This window comes from Neolamprologus multifasciatus, chromosome 4 (genome assembly GCF_963576455.1).
Source record: "Neolamprologus multifasciatus chromosome 4, fNeoMul1.2, whole genome shotgun sequence".
NCBI lineage: Eukaryota > Metazoa > Chordata > Actinopteri > Cichliformes > Cichlidae > Neolamprologus > Neolamprologus multifasciatus.
Window position 1 is genome coordinate 10,959,929 of NC_140442.1, and position 27,672 is coordinate 10,987,600.

Sequence of the window (27,672 nt, forward strand, 5' to 3'; positions counted from 1 at the left end):
GCCATTATTCACTTTGCATTACTTATATTTGTTGCTGCATTTTTTTTTTTTTAAAGTAGACTTCTGAAGAAACTATTTTATGGATTTCAAAAATCAAAATAAAATAAAAATGTAGAGGAAAGATTGTTAGTTTTAATATCTGTTAGTTTGGTGACAACTTGCCTGATGAGTCATTTATAGACGTGTTTATTTAGACTCTGGATATCTACACGGCTCAGTCAACTGCTTTCAAAAAGTCAAACAAAAACTACACTGAAATAAAATCTTGTCTGGAAATAATGACGCCAAACTGAATTCAAAAGTTTACCTTTATAACAACATTTTTAAATTAGCGGTTTAGATGACCTCTCTACACACAATGCTTCCCTTTTCTTTACTCCTTATAAATCCTTGTGATATTTTTCACAAGGAAACAAAAAAATTAAGGGGGAAAAAAAAAATTTAATTAAATAAAATTTGAAAAAAACAAAAAAACAAAAAAACAAACCATGAGGCGAAAGAGGCACGTTGTCATTTTTGGACTATTCAACCGCAGCTCCAGAACTGAAATCTAAGGAACAGGTCAACAGCGGTAGAAGAAAAACTTCCAAGGGAGAGAAGCTTTTCTTAGAGACTGCTTTTAGGTCATCATTTTTATGAAATTTGACTGGTCGTTTCTACACATGCACTTTTTATGGCTTTAAGATGAGAAAATAACTGCCCACAGGTGTTTGAAGATAGTCCTGTCAGAAGTCTCTTACCATACGGGAGCTGAGCGTATGCGTTTGGGTGACATATTGATGTATTAAATGTCCGTGGGGCACCTTTGACCTTTTAGCACAACTAACGCAAACAGTAAGAAAGCCCAAATACCTCATGGGGGAAGACATTTTAAAAACCCATCTTGGCTGTCCTTCTTGTCACCAATAGACACCAAATGCTGCACCCCTTTTCAAAACTTTCAATTATATTCAGCAAAAGCCCCAAGATTTCTTAGGTGACATGTCTGTTTATGAAAGCCTAAATAAAATCGTATTCTAATAGTAAATTTATATTAACAGCCTCTACACAACAATTATCAGGTGCATTCTATAATCAAGATTTCTGGATTATAGGGTAGAAGTTTTAATGAAACTAGCTCTAAAATTAAGCTGTGAATGACAGCTACATTAAAACGCTGAAGTTAACTAATGGAGATCTAGCCTATGAGGTTAAACGTAAGAGCAAAACATAGACAGCCATTCGATCCAAGTAAGGCTTCACATTTAGACAATTCAAAAAGAGTTCAGAGAAAGTGGTGAGTTTAAATAACATTTACTTGCGCACATCACACACACGCATACAGAGACAATCATGGTGGTACAGACGAGAGGACAGCAGTTTAAAAAAAAAAAAAAAAAAATCCAATCAAAATGAGTGATGATCATACAGTACAGCTGCATCTCTTGGTCCATACACAACATGAGCAGTCTGCTGTGTTGCCACTCTGTTCACTTCCCAAAAAAAAAAAAAAAAAAAAAAAAAAAAAAAAAAAAAAAAAAAAAAAAAAAATGAAAACACCGAGCAGCAAATATTCAAAAAACACCAGAACCAGAGGCAGGTGTCATTAAGGAAAACAAGTGTTTTTGGACTCAAGAAAAGGGAGGAGGGGAATCTTTAACTATTTACACAGCAAATAAACACAAATTGTAAATGTAGATGGAAGCCAACACAGGGCAGGATGAGATCACAGAAAACACAGTTAAGGCTCAAGTGTAGCTGCATTTCCTAGCAGAAGTCAGAGGTAATGGGTTTTCACAATCAAACCGTCAACCAGATAATTATTCTTTTAAAAAAATTAAATAAAAATATTAATACAAGAACAATCATGTCACTGACCAATCACCTGCCACAAGCTTCCAGCAGTATCTCCAAAGACATACTGAACCCCCAATATCTGAAAACTAAACAGAGGCTCTGTCCATCGTTCCAGCTGCCGTGTGCTCGTCGGGAGAAGCCGGTTCGACTCACAGTTGAGCCCCTCACTGAGAACACCGAACCACTCAGCTGGCAGCTGGAGAGATGGCATGCAGCGCTATCTGCACCTGTCCCCACCCTTCAAGGGGTGGGGCAGCGTTCACGGTTTTATAAAACATTCAAAAATGTAAACATGGCAACACAGAACTCACATAAACACAGAAAATACGTCAACTCCTGGACATACATGAGTGAGAGGGGACTTGAGATGGCATTTTTATACAGGTGAGAACACATGACCTGTGCCCTCCAAGTGCATCACTCAACAACCAGTGTAGAGAACAGACTCCATGAACAGGCTGGAGGGTGTGGTTAGAAAGACAAAACAACGTGGAAAAGTTCAGGCTCAGGAAACATCCCAGATTGGTAAAAAGCTTTGCCTCATAACACCACACAACCATCACTGGTGGATGGAAAGCTGCAGGTTAACAATTAGGAAATGTTTGAAACCAGAAATGTTATAAAGCAAAATTTACAACCGTGTGGTAGGAAGGGGGAAAACAAGACACCATAACACCATCTCATTATACAAACTCATGAACTTTTTACATGGAATACGGTAGGCTTTTTTTTTTCTCTTCTCCCACAAAGAGCCTATAAAGCTTGTTCTTACACTATGCAAGTCCCTTTGCCTGAAACTGTGGACAGCATCACTTTGGTGAGATGTTAAATCTTTTTTTATTTTTTTTAAAAGCAGCCGCTAGTTACCATTGAAAGTGGCCAAACTGCAGATCTGCTGATATACCACACTCACAGGAATTCAAAAAAAAAAAAAGCTCAAGAAAAAAAAAAGATTGCATTTACTAATGAACCACTTTTTTCCTTAATTTACAAGGTTTTCAACAGGAAGTTCAGGCAAATAAAAATTTAAAACTGAAATGTACATAACACAGTAAAATCATATATACAAAAAAGAAGAAAAAAAAATTGAACATGCAGGTTTTTCCACAGAGTGACAAACAGACTGCACTACTTGCAGCCTCCAGAGGTCACTCACACGAGCATATGAGACAATAAATCCGAGGACCACCAAGTTACTGAGTCCATTGGAGAATATGGGAGAGGAGATGCTACTCCATCCTGGCTGCTGAATGGCTACTCGTTACAGCTGTACTCAGAATATACGCTTACGCTTAAGATAGGAGTCTGCGTAGTGACCGCCGAGGCCTTGGGAGTGCTGGCCCACGTAACCGCCTTCAGGGCTCGGCTCGGGAGACGGGATCAGCCGGGAGAACGTGCGCTTTTGGCTACCGATGGGAGTCTATAATTACAAGAAGGGGGGGGGGGGGGGGGGGGTAGTTAAAAATCAAAAGAGAAACTTCAAAAAGAAAAATGATGTGAAACAATAACATGGAAGCCTATAAATTACCTTCATAACATTCTCCACACCTGCAGGGTAGTTGGTGGTGTGGCTCACAGGAGGCATTCCCACAGCCTAAAGACAAACAACCACCCATCATCTGACTTCAACTCAAGCACTCACAGTGGAACATTAATTATTGAACACAGACTTATTCTTGGCACCTAGCCCTCCACTATTTTATTTTTATTTTATTTATTTATTTATTCCCTTCTAGTGCTATCCTCAGTATTCTTGCACTGACAAATAATCAATCCTTCATATATCAAAAAACAAAAATCAATGCAAAGCTTTTGCTTACCCTGTTGAGCTGGGGGGTGGGAAGGCTCCCATTACAGGAGCTCTCAGACCCTGAGCTGAAATATGAGGACAGAGGTGGGCTTGGAGGGTAACTGTAGGGGGGGAACCGCTCACTGTATTCAGCGCAATGAGAGGCCTGCAGAGACAGACAAGTTCACAGCTATGTTACTACAGGGAGGTGTGCATTTAATTTACTGACACTACAAATGTCTTCAAGTCAGCTTTGAAACAGTTGACAAAGCACTACCTGTTGACCGAATCCTGCCAAGGCCCCGGCATCAAGATTCTCCTGCTGTTCATACAAGTGGGCAAGGGGATCCTGAGGAGAGACACCAGATGGCATCAGACCAGATCGTGTCATAAAACCACTAAATGAGCAGCCAAGCGCTATACAGTAAATTCAACAGGTCACAATGACTAGAGGAGGAAGGCAGACAAGGGGAAAAAAAAAAAAAAAAAAAAAAAAAACCACACGACCCATCGATGTGGAAAGAATACACATTTAAAAATCAGGAGTCTGAGCAGCAATGATTCATAGTTACCCGATGGAGTGGGGGGTACTCAGGGCTGTAGGAATCCTGGTAACGCAAGTTGTAATTCGGTTGCATGCTCTGGTTGGACACGTTACTCAGTGTAGGCCGCCTTCTGTAAGGGTGAGGTCTGCAGCTTCCTCCTGGAGGAGATGCACGGTATACAAATATATCCTTGATGCATCCAACATCATCTCTCAGTTGAAGCAGCAAACAAGAACAGACTGTAAAAGTAGATAAAATCTTTACCGCTCATGTGAGCACAGCTAAAAAGCAGCACCTCACCTGAGGAAAACACGTTGCTGACATTGAGGAAGGGACTCTGGGGAAGGTTTACATCTTTTGCAGGATCTCCTAGTATGGAAACCTGACATGAAGTTTAAAAAGAAAAAAGATGGCTTATTTTTACATTTCCTGCACAGAATGAGGAATGAGAATGAAGAGGGGAAAAAAAAAAAAAAAAAAAAAAAAAGCAGTTGAAGGACTGAAGGCATTTTAAAAAAGGGAATTACTTGGGGACTCACCCCTTGTGCTGTGAGGCCATCTGCCCCGATCATGCCACCCAGCAGGGGCATAGAGATCCCCGGCAGGGTCGGAGAGGAGGTCTGGGGGAAGGGACAAGCCGACGTGGGGGACTCCTGATCCCTTGAAAGAGTTCTGCCACGTGGCACTGGCTTCAAGGGGGGTAGAGGATCTGTCTGAAGAGCCAGTCCAGGGACAATACCACCTATGGTGATTAGAGACTTCAGTGTAAATGACAATCCAACAACAATCACACATTTCATTTTTAATCTTCTCCTTCAAGCTTTTCAGAGGAAATTAGATATGCATCATGTTTTAATTTGGGTAACATAAGTAATGTAAAGAGTAGGACGCCTGATGGACAGGCTAATGGCAATGCAGATGTTTATCATCAAAAGCAGACATGCAGTCTGTGGCTGAAGGAGCCACGGCTGGAGTGCACTGATGCCAAACCTTGGGGCAGGTCTCCGAGCAGATGGACTCCCTGCTGGACAGGCAGAGAGGCCAGAGGATTCTCCCCAATAAGTCCCGGCTGCTGACCAAGAGGGGAGAAGAAAAAAAAAAAAAAAAAAAAGGGGGGGGGAAAGGTTCAGTCACAACAGGGTCACTCAGCCGCACTGCAACATCAAGGCGACGAAGAACTTAAAACACATGTATTCAGCAAGTTTACTTGCTGTATATGAAATTATGTCCTTACAGGATGTACCTTTACAATTCTGGCACACAGCATAATACATCTACCGCATTACTCAGCACCACTCGAAGGAACACTCCACACATACACGCACAAAAAACCCTTCACTTTCCTAGCAAGAGCTTACCCACCCAGACAATAGGTTTTCTATCAGCATTCACATAAAAAGAAGAAAGGGCCAGAATCCATCTAACTTCAGCTCCAACTCACACACACGCACACACTGATGGCCAACCATAAAAACCGTTATCACTCACACAAGGCACTAGAGGGTTTTCTTTATTGTGTAGCACCTGAGCCCACAGAAGAGGATTTCCCAGAAGGGCTTGCTAATGGTAAAGAGGGACAGAACAGAGTGGGGAACAAAGTCTGTGAGTAGGAGAGGACGAATCAAAAACGGGCAGGAAGCAAAAGCAGGGAAGAACATGACGGAGCAAAGATGGAAAAGGCAGCGGTACCTGCTGAGCCTTGGCCTGGTTCTGAAGGAGCAGCTGGAGCAGGGCGGCCGTGAGAGCGGGGTTGGCAAGCAGTGGCGGTATGGCAGGGGCCGCACCGAGGAGGCCTGTGCATAGACAAAGATTAAGATCCACCGCAGGAGAACGAATAATAGCAATAAAACATAGATTAAAAGCAGCTCACGGCTCCTCACCTTGTTTATGTCCCTGTGTCAGTGGGTTGAGCAGCATCTTGAGTGCGGCGGGGTTGCTGAGGCCTGTGAGGATCTGCATGGCTGTCGGATCAGGGAGGAGTCCTTTACCCCTGTTTACAGCCTTGAGAGGAAGGAAAAAAAGCGAAGACTCAGAACAAGACCAACAAATAACCAAAAATTTTTTTCCATTAATCTGAAATTATGTGATGAGCCAGCTCCTCTGTGAGATTTATAACTGCAATGCTTCCAAGTTGTGCCCAGTAACATAATTTTTACTACAGCACTAGTACGAATGCATGCAAGTAAATCAGACTTGAGCAGTTGGGCTGCTCAATTATGCAGTTTGGGGAGGGGGGGGGGGGGTATGTTAATACTGAGATGTTATTTCACATGATTTCCCTCGAAAAACAAATTTATTAAACTTGGAGAAAACTTTAATTGTTATCCAAATTAATAAATGTGAGCTAAACCAATACTGCCAGCCTGGCAGGGAGTGGATTACAGCTTTTACAGCACAGGAAGGCAATGTACTGAAAAGGAAAAGAAAAGCCGGAAATATTACAAGAGAAAAAAAAAAAAAAAAAAAAAAAAAAAAAAAAGCGGAACATAATCAGCGTTTCATCTCCATAATTCAATTAACAGCACAGCTCTAATGGAAAAGGCACAGGCAACGTTACGACTGCACAATCCTGTGCATCATTATGAACCGAAAAAAGGAAGGCAAGCTTAGTTTGGCAACTGCCCTGAACAGTAGCATGTACATCAAAGGAATTTTTTTTTTTCTATGATGCCCAGAAGACATCTCTCTTGGAGCATTGGGTGAAGGGTGGGGCCAGCTCTCTCACACATAAGCACAGACTCACCGAAAAATGAAAACCTGACGCATTTTGTAACTCGTTCCATCACTGCAGGTATATCGAACTCAAAGGCAGCAATGTTATGTCTTAAGGGCTCAAGCAAAGACTGTAGATTGGAATACAGTACCATGGTTTGCGCAGCAATCAGAGCAGCCAACATGCTTCTTCCAGGAGGACCCGGGGCACAGAAGGACACCCTGATATGTGTCCCACCCAGCAGTCTGCCATCTGTGAGTCGCTGTGCTTCCTCGGCCATCTCTGCAGTGGCAAACTCCAGCACTGCAAAACGCCGGAAACTTCCATCTTGTCCCTGAGCCAACTGTGGAGAAAGGAGAGAAAAATTGAGGACTTTAAAAAAAATAAAAAATAAAAAAAAAAGAGAGAAGCAATTTTTTGAGCATATAGAGAAAAACAAAAATCCCAAAAAACCCTGCAGCCAATGAATAAGATGCACACACAGAGAGTGGAAGCCAAGTGGTTTTCACTTACACCCTCAGTGATTACATATTTTAGCACAAATTTGGAGAGAAAGATGGGAAAAAAAAAATATCATGGAATTTATAGTTGTTAATACAAACTCAGGATTACCACAGAGAGAAACAGCACTCACTCAGAATTCTGCAACAGCAGTAGTATAAGCTCTTTAAAACCTCATTTTCAGGAAAAGTTGACAGAATTTAAATGTTTGAGGTTGCAGTGGTGACTCTACCATATGCAATTTTTACATGCTGGTGACCGCTGAAACTCACTTGTTCAAAAATTAACTGCCTGGTGGTGTTGGAGGCTGCTACTGAGGGGCAGGACTTGCTTCACAAAACACCCATCGCAGCATTTGGTGAATTCTGAGCTGAGATTTATGTGAGAAGTGCTACATGCTAAACATGCAACCGTGTAGTGGCAGATATCACTAGGGGTGGGTTTTTATAATCGATTTATCGATTAAAATCGATTCTGGCTTGGATTACGTAAAATCGATTCATTAAAATCCTGAATCGATTTTTTAATATAAATTTATTTTGCCCGAAATGCCAGAATCTCTGGTGAAATCTCACAAAATTTCAACAACCACCAAACAGCTAAAACAGTAAATGAGAGCAGGAACACAGATTCTGCACAAAGACTTAAACACACAGCGCAGCCCGCGGATCAGAATCAGTTAGATGTCGAATTTCTCACAGTCGGGGCGGAAAGCCGACAGCCCGCTGATTCTGATCTGTCGGCGGGTCTGCGCTTTGTGTTCACCTCCTTTATGCGCTGATTCTAAAGCTGTTAGTTTGATGTCTCTCCAAACAATATTGACCGAACCAGCAGCAAAAGAGGATCCAAACTACGCTTCACATAAACATCGTCATGTATTCACTCTTACTTTTACTGTTTTGCTTCGACCACGATGCACAGCTCTCTCTCTCTCTCTCTCCCCCCCTCTTTCTCTGTATGGTTTTCTGCATTATTCGCTTGCTTGTTACGCACAAGTCTACCGTTGTTTACAGCGCTATCGGCCGACTTTTTTTTTTCTGTTTTATATACTTCCGAAAAGAAAACCTAATTTCTGCCGTTCAATGCTGAACAAATTTAAACTTTTTAAAATTATGCAAAATGCAAAATGCTTAGCCATGTCTCTAATAAAACCGCTGTAACTTCAGAGGTAATGTTCATATGTTGATTAATGGTTTATATGGTTCTGGTTATAAAATCCCAGGCCAGGAAAAATCACCTTCATGTGTTTCTGTGTTTTATCTTCAGCTACTTTGACACAAAGGCATCTGCTGTGACGCTCACACCTTTGATAAAGTCTTGCGTGTGTCAGCTTCCTTTTTATAGATACAAAAATATGTAAATGTACTAATCTGAATTATAATATTTCTGACTGTCAAAATTTCCCATATTCAAATCAAAGTGAATCGAATTAAATCGAATCTGGACCTTGTGAATCGGAATTGAATCGATTCTAAAAATCAGTGACGATACCCAGCCCTAGATATCACTACTTTGTTTTGTTTGTTATTGTAGCAAAAACGTAAAGATTGCGTGTCCAACTGTTTCCATGTAGTGAATTAGAATGGCAAATTTTGAACACGTTTATAAAAATAAAAAAGCAGCAATTTTATATATACCTGGTGAGCACTCAACCAAAAGTTATGGATCTTTCCCCATTTATTAAGATAGGAGCTTCAAATAACTGTCAAAATGGCTACAGCACCAAAATTGTGTCTCAGGCTGCGGCTGAGCTGAAACAATCTACATAATTTCCCCAGGCCTGGATGGAAAATATCATTAGGTCAAGGAAAGATCAAGGTGAATTGATAAAGAAAAATAGAAGCAACACAAAAACTGAATTGGGGTGAAGCTTTTACACAGTTCACGATAATTATTTTAACATGATTCAATCCTGATATATAAAGCCTTTTTAAAATCTATATACGCTCTTAAGGCAGAGTTTTATCATAGCAGTGTGATGTTTGTAGTTCACCTGCTGGTTTAAGAGTCTCTTAAGTTAGGAACAAATTAGCACGATATGACACAAAATGGAAAACCCTTTTCTAATTAACATTTTATAGTATCTGCACCAGGTGACACTCCTGTTGATTGTTTTCATCAAAGTTCTCATTGGGGGATGGTGTTGCCTCCTTTCTTATCATAAAGGAAGTTTCAGTGTATCCTATTCTAAAAGGTGGCAAGAAAAGACATGAGAAGGAAGCACTTAGGAAATTTTTGGAGTACTAAGACTCTTCAAAAAGCACTTACTATGGCTGCCACCTGGATACTTATGGGTCACTTCACTCAGTGAATTTTGATTAGGAATGCTACCATTTGTCAGCACACCTTGCTTTCATTTATGGTTTGGCAAATTTCAAATAACCCACTGAAATTTGCATCTCTAAAGTCCCAGATCAAAATCTGTTTCTTAAAGTGTTTAATTACCTTTTAAGGCCCTTTAATCACCACATCAATCACTATATATGGCTTTGTGTCGTTTTTAGTGGTACTCCTCTCTTACCATGATGCAACCGTCTGGCTTTATGAATTTGATAAATTTGCTGTGATATCACAGTTTCCTATTAAAATCATCACATGGCTCCTAATTATTATGGCTGTTCAGTCTGGAAACAACAGAAAACTACAACTGTGTGTGTCCTGCTCAAAAGGACACCGCTCTCTCCCATTCCAGAAAAAACCTGCTGAATGACACCACCTGGGGGTGTCAGGTGGTCATCACCATAGAAACCAACAGTTGCTATTGCTATAGTAACTTTGAGTGGCCACAGGAAAACTGGGGTAAAGGTGAAAGATCAAATATGGATTGCAGTTTCACAGAATGACTCTGTAGTGCAGCCCTTTAAAGTCATTTTGCACACCTTCAGGGACAATTTTATAACTTTGTGATGGATTTTAGCAGCTTTTAAAGCACTCAAAACTTTTATTAATGTGGCCATTTGCTGTATAAAACAATAGCCACACAAAGAAATGACAAAAAAAGTTAATGATCCCTGCTGTGTGCAATCAGTATGTTGTAGACCTCTGAAATCATTCACTTGGAGTATTGGGCTTGTGTGCAGTAAAAATCTGACCTGGCAGAAAACTGGCGTGTGGGTGTCAGCCAGGGCACTGCGGAGGTCTTGGGCTGTCAGCAGGCTCTGAGGCAGGCGGTCCACGCACAGGCATTTGGAGTGCAGCAGTGGATATGTGAGGGAGCCCACCTCAGTCCAGTGGACGTAAAGCATACGGGAGCCCAGCTGCTTCCCCAGGAGCTCCGACTTGGCCCTGGCCGCAGAGTCCTTCTTCATGTACTCCACAAAACCGTAGCCCTTGGAATGCCCCGAAGTGGCACTGTACACCAGGAAGCAACGCTCCAGGTTGCCGAAGGGGCGCACCAGTTCCTCAAACTGCTGCTGCGTGAACGCGCGGGGCAGGTTGGCGATGCACAGCAGAGCATCTGTCGGCTGCAGCTGCACAGAGATCTCCCGGTCCCGCAACACATGCTGGTGGAACTCTTTGATGGCACTTTGTGCTTGTTCACCATTAAGTAGGGTCACAAATGCTTTGAGTAACACGGGACAGGAAACAGAAGAGAGAAACAAATTGGTGTAAGGCAAGGGAATGACATTGTTCAGGTGGCATAAAGTCAGATTTATTTGTACTCAGCAGGTGTCAGGGAGCAAACCCTGCCTGTGACGTTTTTGCCTCTAGCAAGGCTGTTAAAACAGTTCTGGTGGCAAAATATCAGCACACAGGATCCTTTGTGTTGGTATAACTTTACCCCTTGTTTAAACTACAATGCCTGTCAGCCCAGCAACAATGAAATCAACATCTTGTTACCCATGTTATGAAAAAGAAACAGAAGGTGTGAAAAAGTTTTCCAGTTTTGTCTGAAAGCCATGAGAAAAAAAAAAGCCATCTAAATGTCACTGGTTTTCTTCCATAGCAGCTTGCTGGATACCAGGCATACCCTGAAAATACCATCTGGCTCACACAATTTTCTGGCCTATTATCATGATCATCACCCATTTTCTAGTGAAATATTACTGCAGTAATGCATAGATATTTAATTAATTTATATTCTAATCTGATATTTTACATTTTATACATTTAAAAACAAGCAACTCTAGCTGGACAAGGTGGCAGATCACACCGAGGGGCATGTGAGGTAACGCATACACAGGGAGCCCGTCGATCTTATCGCACTTGAACTGACAACAATGTAACGTGAGAGATCTGCAACTGTGTGATAATGATAAGTGCAAGAGAAGGCACACCATGAAAACAAAGTCTTTGATTGAGGTCTGGCTGCTTTCTCCCGAACCCCTTTTCATGTTCAGTATGTCCATTGAAAGTCATTAACTAAGCATGCTCCAAATCTGGAGAGCCCGATTTACTTTTGTTTGCTACAGAGTTCACTGTCAGATTAAATTTTAAAAAGGGGCGTAATAGAGCAGTTGCATCCTGATCCCCACCTCCTCCAACTTGCCTTGCTCAGCCCAACATGGCTGAGCAGTTAGACCTACCTGTGCCTTTGTACTTGTCAACAAAGCAGTACTTCAGATCATAGCTGCCCAAGAGCTCATGGACCTCCTGTAAAAAGAAAGAGACAATGATTAACTGCAGATGTTTAAATACCTAAATAATATTTGACTTTAGGAGGTCGTTGGTTAATTGAAGATTTCAATCAACCCCCTCTCAGCCAATTAGCTCGTTGATATACACTGGGGGTGGGGGGGAAATCAGTGCACCTGCTGGGGGGGGATGAGAGGTGAATGACTCCCTCATTGTTGTAGGAAAAATTGTTCTGCCCAGCTTTTGCCTATTCACACAAATGGCGATGCTGCCTAGCATTTTCTGAAACGTTTTGTCCCCACGCCTTCCACCTTTTGTTATAGAGAAACTCACATCTCGAACTCCCACTACTGCCCCAGCCCCCCCTCTGTGAACAATGGTACCGCCCGCAGGCCCACCGCTCCCCACGAGTCAGGCACGTTCCAAAAAAGAAAAAAAAAAAGTAGCATCAAGAGTTAATTACAGGCAGAGTTAATAACAAATGGACTTATGAACCACCTTCACTGCATATGTAACCCGCATATACCGGTTATGAACCACAGTTCGGCTCGGCGGGCCAAATGGTAAAATTCAACCACGAATGCAAAGCGGCCTGGTGGGTCACACAGGCCACAAATGACCATGATTGATTATTTGACCACTTGTCAGTAAACGCGAGCCATGTTAGTTAACCAACATAAACTCAAACCAGTTATAGAACTGTTTGCATCGTTTTTAAACACCAATAATGTGTGCGTTTTGGCTTTTAAACCACTAGCAGATGTAGTACACCGAAAACTAAATAAAAGGTGAAGCTAATAAGTTAAATGCCTGTGAAGCTAACATTGATAGCATGGCAGGTATAACGGAGCTAGGCTAGCGTTAGCCACAGGGTAGCATCAATCAACCAACCAACCAACCAACAATTAAACCCTCACCCCCTAAAACTTTCTACTCATACCTGATTGCTAACGTCAGAGGGCAAGTTTTTTATAATAATTTTCCTCCTGTTGTAAAACTCCCGTCGAGTTCTCTCCAAGCGGCTCTCGATCTCTTCGGGGCTCAGTGATGTCAAGTCCTCGTCGACCTTTCGCTGACACTCGCGTCCGGGCGTCGCGTCCTCTTCGTTCTGCACGAGTTCGGGGTACCGGCGATCCCCGGGAATCCAGTTTTCTTGGTCCACAGCGGGGTCGTATTTTTCATTAAGCGGACGAGAAGCTAAACTGTTTCCCGACTCTGTGCTTTCATCTTTGGCAGCTGTATTAACTGACACTGCGGCCGCCATGACTCGGTGCTGGAAGTTTTTTCGGTCTGAAAACTCTGGCTGATTTGAGCAGTTTAAACAATACACACATGGCCCCAGCGCTGCTTCTGATTGGACGACAGGGGAACGCATTCTCCATGACTACAACGTAAATCGGAAGGGTGGGGGTGGAGCAACGAGTGTCCCTGCTCCTCAGCATGAGGTGCATAACGGATGTTTTTTTGGTAATTGATCTAATTAAAATGTAGTATTAAATATCTAGATTTTAAAAAGACAACAAACAATAATAAACAGCACAATAAAAATGCATGTCTAATTTATTTAAGAGTCTAATTTATGCATGCACATTTTCTCAAAAATGTCCCAACAAAATATGTCTGAAAGATAAACTAGTGAAATATGGTTTATAATTTAAATATGCTCATTTTAGTTAGAATTACCAGTTCATAAAGCAAGGAGGCTTGAGAATATGTCCACATGATTGTAAGGTACTTGGCTTTACAAAGTGTCTCAAATAACAAATAACAAAAGGGAAACAAAAACTAATACTGAAATAAATAAAAAGTCAAACTTGACACTTGAAACAACAAAAGCTGAACTGAGACAAACAAATCCACACTGGAAACTGAAATATAACAAAACTGAAAACAAAAGCATTAAAAATTCAAACAAAAAATAAAAATCTGTAACTGTTTTATTCTTGAAAATCATTGTGGTTGGTTTGTTTACTTAAATTCCATTATCTTCGTAATAGGCTATTGTTAGTGTGTTGATTAATTATGTATTCTTTTATGAATACCACTCTTTAAAAACTCAGCAGTTAATTTTTGACACATGGTAATTTATTCAGACTTTTCTACCACGAACAAAGCATTCATAAAGCCCTTTTCAGCTATGCAGAAAGTGTATAGGAAAACAGCATTTTTTCGCAGTAGATATAGAGAAGAAGATACAGGTTTTGTTTTGGTAATTTGAATTTGGTCTCTAGTATAGGCTGCATCAGCTGAGAATATATCCAACACTGTTAATGATGGATAAAGGGAATCAGTTTCATTTGGCCACGAAAAATGCCTGTGCCTCCAGGGGGCTTCACAGTCCAGACAAGCACCAGAAGGACCAATCATGTCATGTCCAGAAGTCAGCAGTGGAGTTTCTCTCCAAGATTATGAGTCAGAACAATATGCTTCACTATTCAGCATTTTTCTATGTTCCCAAGGGGAACAGCAGTAGTATTTAAGCATTTGGTGACTCAGCTGGTGGTGGTATCACTCTGGACTAATGCTTAGCACTAGACATGCCTCATGGTAGATTCCTCATTCTCCATTAGCCTGCAGTCCTTGCAGTACTTTCCTTCAAATACACGTTGAGAGCTCTCAGCAGGAAAAGCTCCCATTTAAGCAGACACGTCTGATGTTGACAGTTTGTAATACACATAACTGTGGTAGGACAGATGTCTTGGAGCTTGTGCTTCAGCTTCCACTTGCTGTATGTGTCTTACTCAAAGCGTATGCAGAACAGAAACACGAACACCTGCTGAATATAAATAAATGCTGAATTTGGCAGATTCTTCTTTTTCAGTTCTACGCTTTAGGCAATGAGAGGCAAATTTGTATTTGTATTGTATATGTCGTACATAAAGGCAGTTAAAAGTGATTTGCACAATGCAATGAAACAACAGACCATATAAAAACAGCATACTAATAATAAAATGCAAATTAAAAGAATATAACCCTATTTAAATGCAAAACACAAGAACGTAAAATAAAATAACTCCACACCAGTTCAATAAAAGCGAGTGTAAATCAGAACTTATAGCATGAGTAAAGTGTCATCATTACTTTAAAGCTGCGGCCTCAGTTGGAGCAAAGTTCAGAGTGAAACTTGCAGAATTTTAGCAGTGAGAAGCATAAAGGCTAAAAGACATTTCACCATGTTTAGTCTGAACTCTGTACACTACAAGTTGACCAGTTCCTGCAGATCTAACACTCTGATATGACCCTGAGTTAAAGTGCGTATTCAGCTGAAAGCAAGTACTATGATCTAAGAATTGAAGTAATACCTTTTTTCTCTCATCTTGGGGTTTGTCAGTAGCAACAGCTTTTTCAACTGCATATGTTTAACGTCTCATGGTCTTATCGTGGAGGTCAGTAATTATCACTGCTTTACTGCAAGACAAAAAGCATGAATGGGCTTTTCTAAATGTTGCTTCGGCATAACAGTGTCCAAATTCAGCTATGATTTAAATGCCAGAATTATGATTTAGCTATGGTTTTCATCTGTCCAGTTAAATTTACATCATCAGTGCATCAGAGGAGGTCCTTTCAGATTCCTAATTGGATAGACTATCTACACATCCCCACTTTACTGTGATCTAAGCCATATGGGTCCTGTTTCAGCTAGACAAACAATTTTCCAGCGTATGTAGAAGTCTCCTGTGTGGCACTAAGAAACAATAACATAAGGCTATTAAGACTCAATCAAAAATCAGGTGGTATGTCATTAAAAATTTTATGAGAGCTGAGTCAGTGCTATAATGTGAGCTGAAAGCTGATTGAAAGCTGCCAGAGATGCCATTCGCAGAAAGTGAATGGTTAGCTTTGAAAGTATTTTCTCAGTAACGCCAATAAGTTTGCTTTTTGTTTTGTTTTTTTAGAAAGGCTACTTGGAATTGACTCATCCTTGTTTCTGTTTTCATTTGGAGCCTGACAGTTGTAGTTTTCAGGAAGAAAAATAAGGAGCCATATTTACTATATGCAACAAAATCTACCACCAAGTGGGATTTGTTTCTTTTTGTTTCAGTATCAACTAGCATGTTTCCATTAAAGATACTGGACAGAGTCAAGTGCCAAGTTGTAGAGACTGTTTCTCTTTGTAGATGTCATAGCCAATCTGAAGTTTACTTCCCTGTGACTTTACACATTGTCTCTTCTGATCTCTTGTAGCATTTCCCCATTGTGTTTGCAGTTAACAGCTCTATACTTAAGAGGTGCCATTTTGAAAGTCCTAAGAGTTTTTTATAAATTCAAAATAAGATTGGACTTTGTGCTTAATGATTTTGAAAAAGCTTTAATGAGTAAAGCTCTGGTATGATCATTTATGCATTTGTGTTTTGACAGTTTTAAGAGTAACGGCAAACAACAGGTAGTCATGCACCAAAGAGAAAGCAGATGTGTGGAAACAAAGCTGCATGCGTGTTTTGGAAGGAAAGCCCCTGTGACCATGAGTGTGAGCCCTGAGTATCAGTGAAATTCTGCATATGAATTTCAAAAGCAACCCCTTAAAATAAAAGCATTACAAGTACATATCACTGATAGTGTTGTAGAATAGTAAAAAATGAGTGAAAACCAGGTAACACGTAGACCCACTGATGGAGTCATCAGTCTATTTCAGGCTTTAATAAAAGAGCTTGTGGAAAATTGTTTATTAGATTCTGAATTATTCATTTAAAGTTTATAAAATTAAACAGTCAAAAATGTACAATAACTAAACAAAATGAAATACAGTATCCCTCAACCGTACACAAACTGTTAATACTCACTGTGATATATGCAAACCATTAACTCTTGACAAACATGAAGTTTTTGCCCATGAAATTCATTACTGTGTTAACATCACATATAAGAGGATAGCAGTGTGCTTTTATTATGCAAAGGTTGCAAATATATCTCTTAATAGAGGCAAGAAACACATTACTGGCTCCCCTTAATATATGGTTGCCATTGTAGCAAAGCGATGACTTGTAGTCAAGTGGATTTCCACTTAGTCCCAGTCAGCAAATCAGCATATCTGAGACTATGACAAGGACTGCCAGTATGCTTGGCGTAGACTCTGAAACTTTTTAATGAGGGACTCAAAATCTGGCCGTTCTGAAGGATCTGCACTCCAACACCGCTCCATTAATATCTTCACCTGTTCAAAAAATAAGTAATCATGAAAAAAAAACCCTATACCATTCATAATGCCAAAAAGTACTGAACTTGATTTATGGGCTTCTGAGCTTACCTCATGTGGGCAGTCCTTAGGGCAAGGCAATCGCAACCCTTGTTCCAACAGTTTTATCAGTATCACCACAGTCATCTGTCCTTGAGCTTCCTTCATCATTTCAAAGAACTTCTGCAAAAGATACATAAGAACAGATTGTGTAATTCACACAGAGATTGATCGATAAGGCTGGTTCAGTAAAGAAATACTTGAAAAAGAGGCCGGTGATGACATACATCTGGAGGGCTTTGGCGACGGTCACAGCGGGTCAGGATCTCATACAGTGTAACTCCAAAGGACCAAACATCAGAGGAGAAGGAAAATTTACTCTCTTTCAAGCACTCGATGGCATACCTACAAAATTTTTAAAACTGTAATTTAGAGGACAAAGTCACACAACAAAACAATGAGTGACAAGTCTAAGTGCGTAAACTGACCAGAACACTGGACTGTCTCCATCCTCACGGACACGGTAGTAGATCTCACCCTCAGGGATGTACTTCGTCAGGCCAAAGTCTCCAATCTTTACCAGACTGTCATTTTCCACCAAGACATTACGGGCAGCCAGATCGCGATGGACGTATCGCTTTGAGTGCAAGTAATTCATCCCCTTAAAAGAAAATAACAGAAAGGCCGGTAACAGAAATAAAAAGATGGATGCCATTTTTATTTCAAAAACAGCTGCTATTTTAACCACGGTAAAAAACAAAAAAACGTGTCCCTACGGAGAGTAACTCCTTCATGCCTGTCAATCAGTCTGCAACAGCAATTCAGATAAAAACAGGTCAGAAAAGCTATTTTTACAGATCTGTGTGTGGTGAAAACTGAAATCTTCTTCTAGCAATATTAAGGATTAAATTTATGGCTCTGAGCAAGCAATCTAATTATTTATTAAATATGCTGCCATTAAAATTGAGCATGTGCATTACTCCTGTGGTAAAGAATCATTAGATGAATAGTTTCCATTACACCATCACCAGGTCTAAATGTCAGTTTATCCAATACTTTCATCTACAACCAGAAACTTGCAAAGCAAATTGCATTCCCCGCAGACTCAACTGTATCTTTGTTTGCTGACAACTTTGCATGCCATAACAGAGACCATTAATGTGATAACTATGCCTCCACACCCATCTACACCCTAGAACTGTCGCTGAAACATGTTAGATCAAAATAATTTCACAAAAGAGGCTCGCAGAGCCCTGTTCTTGATCTTCTGCAATATTTTACACTTTTTTAAAAATCAAGAGCTCTTAATCAAACTAATATTACTTTATTATCAACAATAAATTCAATCAGAAATTGGCTATTTTTTCCAAGGCTGCTATGAAATTATGGTTCTGGGTGTTGAATGATTATTTCCTGGAGGACATTTCCCAGGTTGCGTAGAGAAAACACAGCATAACATAATGCAATGCCAATGCAATCAAACTACTTATTTCAGACAGAATGAATTAATGACAAAACACAGACACAAAAACAGAGTGCTGTAAAATGGAATTAAAGCTTAATGTGATGGATTATCTCCTTCAGGCTGTTGCACTGTATGCTGCACAAAAGCAAACAGAAAAACAGAGACTCTTCAGAACAGAGGAGAATATAAGCTGACATCTCAGCAGTTTTCACACCAGAAAATATGAAAGTTTAGCTGAAGCTAGGGGCGGAAGTCACGACCACTCAAGTAAAAGCAGACCAGCTCAGATTCGAGGCCAAAAGGGTCTATACATAAAAAAAAACTACCAAGTGTAATAATAATACAAAAAGTCATATTAATTTATGAAAAAAGAAGTATCTACAGTAAATCATTCAAATGTTGGGCTGTATGGATAGACACAGATGATCTCAGAAGAGACACAGTAGTGTGTCTCTTCTGAGATCATCAAAGGTGTTTACAAGTACTACAGCGCTAGCACAAAATATTAAACCACCACAACTCACCTGACAGATCTGCTGAGCAAACATGAGACAATGAGACTTGGGAAGGTTACGTTTGGGGAGGTAGTCTTTCAGACTCCCCAGAGGAAGGTACTCCATTATTAGTTGGACAACTTGCCCTCCTGTCGAAGGACAATGCAAAAGTGAATTTATCTTCCTGACAAGAAAACCTGTTCTTATTCTGGTGCTTTGCTGTGCTGCTCAGCATGCTGTGTGTTAAAAGCTCAAAATATTGACATACAACACAAAGAGTGGTGCACTTCAAATGGCTTTCCAATATTTACAGAAGAACAGCAGGGACCAAAAATCAATTTGCTGAATGATCCACTGAGCACCGCAGGTTACAAGAGCTGTACTGCACACTCATTTACACATGCAGACTCTGTTGACATATGGCTCAAACAGATATTTAAGCAGACAGAAGGGCAAGCGAGGACTCACCCAGTTCTGTGCAACAGCCCTTGTATTTCACAATGTTGCTGTGATAAAGAGATTTCAGAATTTCAATCTCCTTCATCCAGCCGTCAGAAATTTTGTCGTTTTCTTGCTTCAAAGACTTCACAGCCACCTGCTCTCCCTTCCCGTCATTGGCTGGGTCATACAAGTACAGAGTCACCTTTCCAAAGTGACCCTATAAACAGAAGAATGAGGAGATGATTACTCCAGCTAATACAAGGAAAAGCAAACTACTGCTGTGCGGTACTAACCTCTCCTAAGATCCGCACTTGTTTCAGGTAGCGTTTATGGAACACAGTGGGGTCTGTGTTAGCTGAAGCTTCACTGGAAGGCATAACAGACTGAATGACAAAACCTGGATGAAGAAACACACACTTGTTTATTGAATGAACTGCAACAGAGTTTTAAAAAAGGAGATAAAGTAATCGAGCAAACACTGACCTTTCCTCATGAGTTCTATGAGTTCTCTGAGCACCTTGCGGAATGACGGCCTCTCCTCAGGCTCATAGGTCAAACACATGTTGATGAACCTGGCCAACTCTGGGGAAGATGGTTCAGCTAAGTGGCCCTTTTGCTGATAAAAGCGCTCTTTCTGGTTGGGGTGGGGAGACTCAAGTTTTAAGATTACAATTCAGAAGAATAATATGTGATGTGATGCTTTGGGTTGTTGAAAGAGGAGTAAAAGCCCAAGCTGTAGCACATGCCTACCTCGGACAATGTGTTGAAGTTGAAGGGAAGATCACCGTTGTTGTAGATCTCAAGCATTGTTACGCCAAAGCTCCACTGGTCAGCATGACTGCCTATGTTTGAACCACTGTCAATGCACTCAGGGGCAATCCATGGGATACGTTCCAGGCGCTCTGCATGGCACAAAATAATAACACAAGTTAGTGTAGGATATTTATTCTGGCTGCTCTAAAGTTATCTGAAGGAGAACTCCTCCCAACTGAACTAAATAGATGGTGACAAACACAGAAGCATCTATAAAGTTGGTATTCAACATCAGCAAATGCAAAACAAATAACGAAGAGTTTTGTTTTACTTTCGTGCAACTCTCATCTCGACTTTTTATTTTTGACACACTTGAACAACATATTTTAAACCAAACCTGCAAGACAGCAGGAAATGGTTTACGAGAAGAGATTAGAGATTTCCTGTTTCTAAATCTGATTGCAAAGTACATAAATTAGAACACTCTTGAAGCTGACCGTGTATAGAGACAGATAACACATAAAAGGAAGCGAGGTAGTGGTACGGACCTTCCCGTGAAAGAACACTCAGAGCAATTCCTGGGTCACTCAGCTTGATGAAAGGAGTAGTGTTGGGTTCAAGACCATTTTTTACCAAAAGGATGTTCTTGGCACAGACATTTCCATGAATCAACCCGTTGGTTTCCTAGAATAAGGAAAATAGCACCGTTGGTCAAGCAGAGTGTTCTTAAAAATAACACAAACTGTTACTGCTATTAGTCAATAGGCAAAAATAAATAAATACTTGGAGCACTTATCTTACACTTTGCTGTGATATGACATTTACTTCACTTCCTGCCTGATAGCAGCATCTCAAACTCAAAACATGGCAGTAAGAAAGAACTACTACTTGATTCTGTTGTTCAATCATTTTACACATGGGTCTGCAGCAGCTTATTTCTTAGAGTAACACTGGATAAAAAACTTCACTGAAATCAATTAGATTTACTGAAATATAATCAGTGTCAAAAATAAGGATTAGAACGCACAAGATAGTCGAGGGCACTGGCAAGCTGTTTTGCAACAATGAATTTCCACCCAGCAGACACATTCTTTTCTCTGCGAAGGAAGACATCCAAAGGCCCGAAATCCACAAATTCCTCCACCATGATGTCTGCAAAGACAGGAACAAGTCTGAGAGGTTTGGTTCATGATATACGCACAAGCAAAACGTAAAAATAGAACATGGTTAGGGTGATTTTGCATATGCAACATGGTTTTCTTAGTACTAAAATCAGAAATTTGACTGTATACACTGATGTGTGTGATGGGGAAATAACAATGAGGAAGTGAGGATGAACAGTGCTACGTCTCTTACTTTCAGATCCTTTGACAGACACGCCATATACAAACACCAGGTGACGGTGGGATACCTGGCACATGAGACTTGCGGTTTCGAAAAACACCTAAGAGGAGTGAAAACGTAAACGTCAGAACAGACAAGATCATAACAATCGTTTACATTCAGCATAGTAAAGTGTCATTCTTCTGAGTGAGTTTCAAACAGCTTACCAGAGCAATATCTTCATGGGTTTGGTCCAGAATCTTAAGAACGACTCGGTGGCCTCGGTGAGAGTTGTTGTTGAACTCGTCATTATCATCTTCCTCTCTTTCCTGCGTTAACAGCTGTCCTGAGTAGATGTTAGTTCTGGTGCCGCGACCCAAATGCTGCTCCTGCTCCAAAACAAAACACCCGTACAGTCAGCTACAGGACAGAGGACAACTAATCCTCTATGAAGGTGGCGAGTGGACATTGTCACCTGTTTGATATCCTTGTCCTTGATTTGGGGGAACATTAGACGGGTCTTGTAGGTTTGGGATAAGGGCTCGGCGTGAACATCGCATTCATTGTGTCTCCTCACCAGAAGGTTGGATAGCTCTGCACCACACACAGCAGAACAGACACAGTCAATTCTGATTAAAAACCTAAATATCACCTAAATTCCTAAACAGGGATATGAATACCCCAATTAGTAAGTAGGAACATTAGCGCAACTATTACAGTTAATTTTAAAAACTGAGTAGAGGTGAACAAGGCTGAATTCAAAGGGGGCTTCAACAGGACTCTAGAGGCATAATATTGGATACATGAGCAAAACAAGGAACACAAACCTCCCGATTTTGGCGAACAGGATTTTTTGACAGTAAAGCTGTCCGAACCAGACTTGAGGACAAATGACTTGAGGCTATCGGTGAGCTCCTTCATGCTGGGGAACTGTCGTTCCAAGCCCTCCAGACAGAGCATTGAATCCTTTACGTGAACACGAAACTGCTTGTGGCTTCGCGTTGCACCATCCTGTATGCACAAAACACAGGTGCAGGGAAAGTATCGGGTTTATTTTTCGACCATCATTACACTGCAACTACTTCCATATAAGAGCGTGGGTGTTGACTCACCTGATTCTTGATTAGAACAGCTAGGATGATGCAGTTATAGTCAACAACACTCCAACGAGCGAGGAATGTTCCCTCATCCTCTGCCTCCTTTTTCAGCTTAGACAGCACAAACTCATCACTGGAAAAACACATAGGAGTTATGACATAACACACCATGTTTCTTCATAGCCTTTTCTGTGTCTGAATGTGCATGTATATAAGGGTAGAAAACTCACTGCATAGGTCCATGCAGTAGATTTGCTTCACTCCACACTACCCTTGGGGGAGCCACTTCATGACAAAGATAGTGGTGGGCGTCTGCAGTCAGTCGGTAGTATCCATCTAGGAGGGAGACGAAGGAATGGGCCTCCTGGCTGGAGATCATCTGAACCTCCTACATACATATACAGAAACACCGCTAGCTTACAATCAGAGCTCCCACCTACTGACACATACAAATTCAAAACAGGATAAATTGCCCAAAGCAAAGTCAAAACCGAGAGGCTTTATAGTCAAACACATATAGAATCTAGGCAGAAATGTATAGTGTGTTGTCTATAAAAACATCCTCAAAAGACAGCAATTAGTTGAATGACTTATCCATTGGACTAATGCATTACAAAGACATTTACCAATTAAGTGAATGCATTGCAGCTTTTACATTAAAAAACAAACAAGTGGTCTCACCATACAGAGATTGTCTCGAGTGCTGATGCACACATTAGAATCAGTAATGGCTATGTGAGTTATTTCAGGGAACTCGCTGAAGAAGGTCCAGTCATTGGGTGTGTCTGCATCTGGTTGGCTGGAGTGCTGTTTTGGTTTTCTCATGTAGTTTATGTAGCCACTCCCCATGTAATTATTTGCCTGTGCCTGGGTAAAGAGATTGAACAAATAAAAAAAAAAATCCCAAAAAGGCCAATCAACCAACATATACAATATGCCAGCATCAGTATCTATACAGACCCTTTGAGCAGACACCTTCCTCCACTGAATCCCCTCAGTACCGGACACCGATATTTCATGTGATATTGGGCCGCAGAAGTTGTCTTTTGAACCACACTGGGCGTGGGTGGTGCTGGAACACGAGCCACTTCGGTCATCTTCGTCCCTCAGATTCAGGTGGGTTACGGGGAAAGTCTCAGTGCCAAAACGCGGTGCCAAGTGCTCGAGAGTAGCGATGTACTTGTACATGATTTCCTCAGTGCACAGGTTGCCCCGATCCACTGTGTGCTGCTGGAAGGACCGCACAAAGTCTTTAAACACTCGCTGGATCCTGAGTTTAGTCAGGAAGTTGTCTCTGGAAATGTGTTTGGCGAAAGATCTTGGAACGCAGTCTAGAAAGCTGAAAAAAAAGAGGTATAGTGATATTATCTGAACTTACTGATTAGATTGGATTAAAAAGACATTTGTTACAGTAGCAGAAAATAACATTAACAGTACAAGATATAAACATATTATAAGCCATTTAAGAATGAAAGCTTAAAGCACTATTTGGAAGGAGGGATTGCGATGTGATCAAGCCAAAGTATATACCTGACTTTTGAAGCTACATCTTGCAAAGTTGATTCCGTTTTAATTGCCTGGTATGAGAGGTGAAGCACAGCCATTCCCAAACTCTCATTTTTGAAGCGAGTCTGCTCCTCCTCTGTCTTGACGTCTTCCATTTGTACCACTTCATTCACAAATTCATACTTAGCCTGATTTGGAAAAGATACTATATTATTGTCAAGACAGGAACATTATGAGTGTAAAAGCCTGCCATTACAAAAAAAACCCCAAAACAACCTGGGAAAATAAATACTCCAGTGAAGTTGTGTCAAGTAAAGGGAAACCCCGTTTTGAACCAGATTTGGGAGGATAGCGGCACATCATGGGCTCGTTTTCATTCAGTCCATGCCAGTTACGAAAGTAATACCTAAATACAAAAAGACTACATCAACATCCTCGCTGTATGTTATCTGTGTCACAAGTACAGTGTCAAACAAACACACTCACCTCATACAATAGCGAAGTACAAGGCTCGGGTTTTCCTCTGGCTTGAATATGTGGTTTGGGCTGTACCAAAAGTGTCTTTCTGGGTTGTACAGCGCAAACAGTGAATGGCACAGAGCCGTTATCCCTGAGGAGGAAACACTGATGTTACACACTGTTGCCACTAGCAGGCTCAAATACCACATGAAAAGAGAAACACTTTCATTTCTGGACTGTGCATTTGGTGGAGCCTTTTCCTCTTACCAACGGTCTCTGCTGCAGAGATACACAGCTGCTCCGCTGTGACCTCTCCTGTGGTGTGAGACAAATATTTCTTCCCATCTTTTGTCCAGAAAAGGTAGACATGGATGCCCTGATCCTTCGGAGGCTCGCTCAGGCCTGAAAACGATCCTGAAGATCTGGACCTCCCTCCCATTACTGACACACACAGACAAACGGCACTTTGACCACAGCGTTAAGAAAATCAGCTACATAAACGTACTATGGTATACATAAATACGAAACAAAGAGTAAGTTTAAAGTTTCTTTAAAATAAAATGTATTGCTTTTATTATACATTTCTCTCTTTAAAAAAACAAAACAAAGCAAACAAACCTCATAGCTTACCAAGTAACAAAAAGAAAAGAAGAAAAAAATATGCTTTAACAAATATGACGTCAGAAAACCCGATCAATATGTCGATAGGCCTATCGGGGATTACGCCTTATAACGTATTGTTTACATCACATCTATTCGAGGACACCGATTAAACTATACGGAGACGCACAGTACAACAAAAGTTTGCTTTTTTTTCCCTTCCATGTGACGTTATATAAAAGCAAACTGACCGCGTTATCGCGAGGCCTAAATCAAGCCTCGTATGCACTTAACAGCGTACGCGACACCACGACAAGGAAATATATCAACAGCAAGTGGGAGCTGTAAACTTAGCAACCTGTGCGACAGTAAAATATCTTACCGTTTGACGAGCGTCTTCTAAAAGCTTCGCATTAAAAATAAAAAACATAAAAAAGACACCTCAGCACGTCAATATGATTGACAGTTAAAGCTTCATAGTTCTGCGAGCGTATTTCCCCACAGCCGCCTACACTCTCGGGTTCTCGCGAACTGTGAGCAACGACGGCAGCGCGCTGCTTCCCGAAACCCTAGACGCAGGGCCACTCCTTCCGTCGCCAGCGTACGGGTAGGCATTAGCACGTGCCTTTCAAAATAAAACGTTAAACTGTTCCGCTTTTATTTGCGGTTAATGTAAATCAAAGACAAAGAAAGGAACAGACTAACAAAGTAGAGGAAAGACTCTTAATAGATATATGCTTGTAATAATATCTGTCCTATGACACTTTCTTACTTCTCCTTCCGCACAGCCAAAAATGTAAAGTAATAAATCTTTCTCCCAGACTCATAGTCCATAGATTAAGTCAATATTGTATTTTCTACCTGATTTCATTTGGGGTTTTTTTTTTGTTTTGTTTTTTTTAAGCAGGGGCGTTTACAGGATTTGGTTTTTTTTTTTCATTAGGGTGGCCCACATGCAGGGAATTTCCATCTTTCTCAGTTCATTATACCTTAAATAAGATATAGAAAACTGTGTGTGTGTTGAAAGTGGTACTGCAATAAAATAGTTATTATTAGCTATTGTTATTACACCCACACCAATGACCGGGAGCTTTGGGTAGCGACTTAAAGGATGACATCACGGGGCCAAAATGAGCTTACTCTGCAGGGTGTCTGGGTTCTATGTCAGAGGTAGGCCCAGTCATTCAGGAGGGACTCTGAGTAAAGCTGTTGCTCCTCCACACCGCAAGGGGCCAGGTGTTCTGGACCTGCAAAAATATTATCACTCTATACCGGGCTTCAGTTTTACAGATGTTAACCTAAAAATAATTCCTATAACAATATTAAAAAACAAACTCTCGTGGCACTTTTATACCATTAAAACATCCAATAACAACTCTGCATAACTTTTGGTGGCATAACCTATGCCTAACCTTGCCTCTTTTTTCCAAGTGCAATATCCTAATTGTCGATTTATGTCCTCATTAGACACACTTTGTTGATATGTTTAAGTCACTTGTTTTGCATTTCAACATGGGAACAATGTGTATTTTAAAGTTTAATGTTTTGGAAAAACTTTCCCTGGAAACCTGGGATGAATATTTTCTTCACTGGCATCTCTCTAAGACTGAATCAAAAACATCCAAATAAACAAATCAACTTGTGCTTGCTAAAAGTATTGGTTTAGACCTAATTAGTCAGCTCTCATGTTTTCAAGGTGAAAATCGCACATCAGATCATTTAGGACGCAGGTGTCAAACTCCAGGCCTTAAGGGTTGCTGTCCTGCTTGTTTTCGAGCTAACCTGCCCTTGTAGCTTCTTATTGGCAAAGCACATCTGATCCCGGTAATAGCAGCAGGTAGGGGAGGGATATCTCAAAAACAAGCAGGATGCTGGCCCTCGAGGACTGAAGTTTGACACCCACGATTTAGGAACATCATAATGGCATGCCTAAACTTTTTGATGTGCCATTAAAGCTTTCTTTGAAAGCTTGAAATACAGCTCTACACAGGACCTCAAAACACAACTGAAATAAAAGTCTATTAACTGATTTGTTAAGTGTTTTAAGTTGAAAAACACTGTGCAACTATCTACCCACGTGTAGAAAGTAAAAATCTGCCAAAATAATTAACTTCTTTGTGATGGTCCCCCAGTCCTCCTGTGGCCATTATATCTGCTGCTCATCTGCTCATCAGAGGGGATCGACCCAAGTACCATAGTATTAATGCCAATGCTGGTATTAGCATCAGATCAAAACATACTGAATTTATCCACTAACTTCAGTATTTCTTGGTTTTTTTGGAAATAAAAAATATTCCTCAAACATGCAGTATGAAATGTTTTATTTAAAGAACACATTTATAACAAAATCACAGTGATTTAGTGGTCATTAAAATATGTCGAGAATTTGTGAACTGATGATG

The 27,672-nt window shown here is 40.7% G+C and overlaps 2 protein-coding genes across 4 annotated transcripts; both read right to left on the reverse strand.

The window, feature by feature from the left end:
• Positions 1–1,203: 1,203 nt before the first annotated feature.
• raver1 (ribonucleoprotein, PTB-binding 1) lies at positions 1,204–13,310 on the reverse strand. 3 transcript variants are annotated; one of them, XM_085156234.1, is made up of 15 exons: positions 12,900–13,310; positions 11,911–11,977; positions 10,477–10,946; positions 7,035–7,226; positions 6,051–6,171; positions 5,860–5,963; positions 5,659–5,730; positions 5,161–5,239; positions 4,710–4,912; positions 4,471–4,552; positions 4,198–4,328; positions 3,903–3,974; positions 3,657–3,791; positions 3,365–3,430; positions 1,204–3,256 (listed from the first exon to the last, which is right to left on the reverse strand). In XM_085156234.1, exons 1-15 carry the CDS (start codon positions 13,221–13,223, stop codon positions 3,110–3,112), a joined length of 2,265 nt encoding a protein of 754 aa, XP_085012360.1. In that variant the 5' UTR covers positions 13,224–13,310; the 3' UTR covers positions 1,204–3,109. The 3 variants fall into 3 exon arrangements, with proteins under 3 accessions (XP_085012360.1, XP_085012359.1, XP_085012358.1); XM_085156233.1 differs by lacking the exon at positions 5,659–5,730 and having other exon boundaries at positions 12,900–13,309; XM_085156232.1 differs by lacking the exon at positions 5,659–5,730 and having other exon boundaries at positions 5,161–5,242; positions 12,900–13,309.
• Positions 13,311–16,551: 3,241 nt separating this feature from the next.
• Positions 16,552–25,838, reverse strand: tyk2 (tyrosine kinase 2). The gene is made up of 24 exons (XM_085156220.1): positions 25,653–25,838; positions 24,938–25,111; positions 24,698–24,821; positions 24,488–24,617; positions 24,236–24,399; positions 23,666–24,044; positions 23,387–23,572; positions 22,936–23,093; positions 22,721–22,838; positions 22,436–22,619; positions 22,084–22,202; positions 21,836–21,997; positions 21,642–21,729; positions 21,313–21,437; positions 20,834–20,969; positions 20,283–20,434; positions 20,016–20,166; positions 19,826–19,929; positions 19,560–19,749; positions 19,122–19,240; positions 17,621–17,793; positions 17,420–17,537; positions 17,205–17,315; positions 16,552–17,111 (listed from the first exon to the last, which is right to left on the reverse strand). The coding sequence occupies exons 2-24, from the start codon at positions 25,107–25,109 to the stop codon at positions 16,995–16,997; spliced, it is 3,480 nt and encodes a 1,159-aa protein (XP_085012346.1). The 5' UTR covers positions 25,110–25,111; positions 25,653–25,838; the 3' UTR covers positions 16,552–16,994.
• Between the last annotated feature and the right edge of the window lie 1,834 nt (positions 25,839–27,672).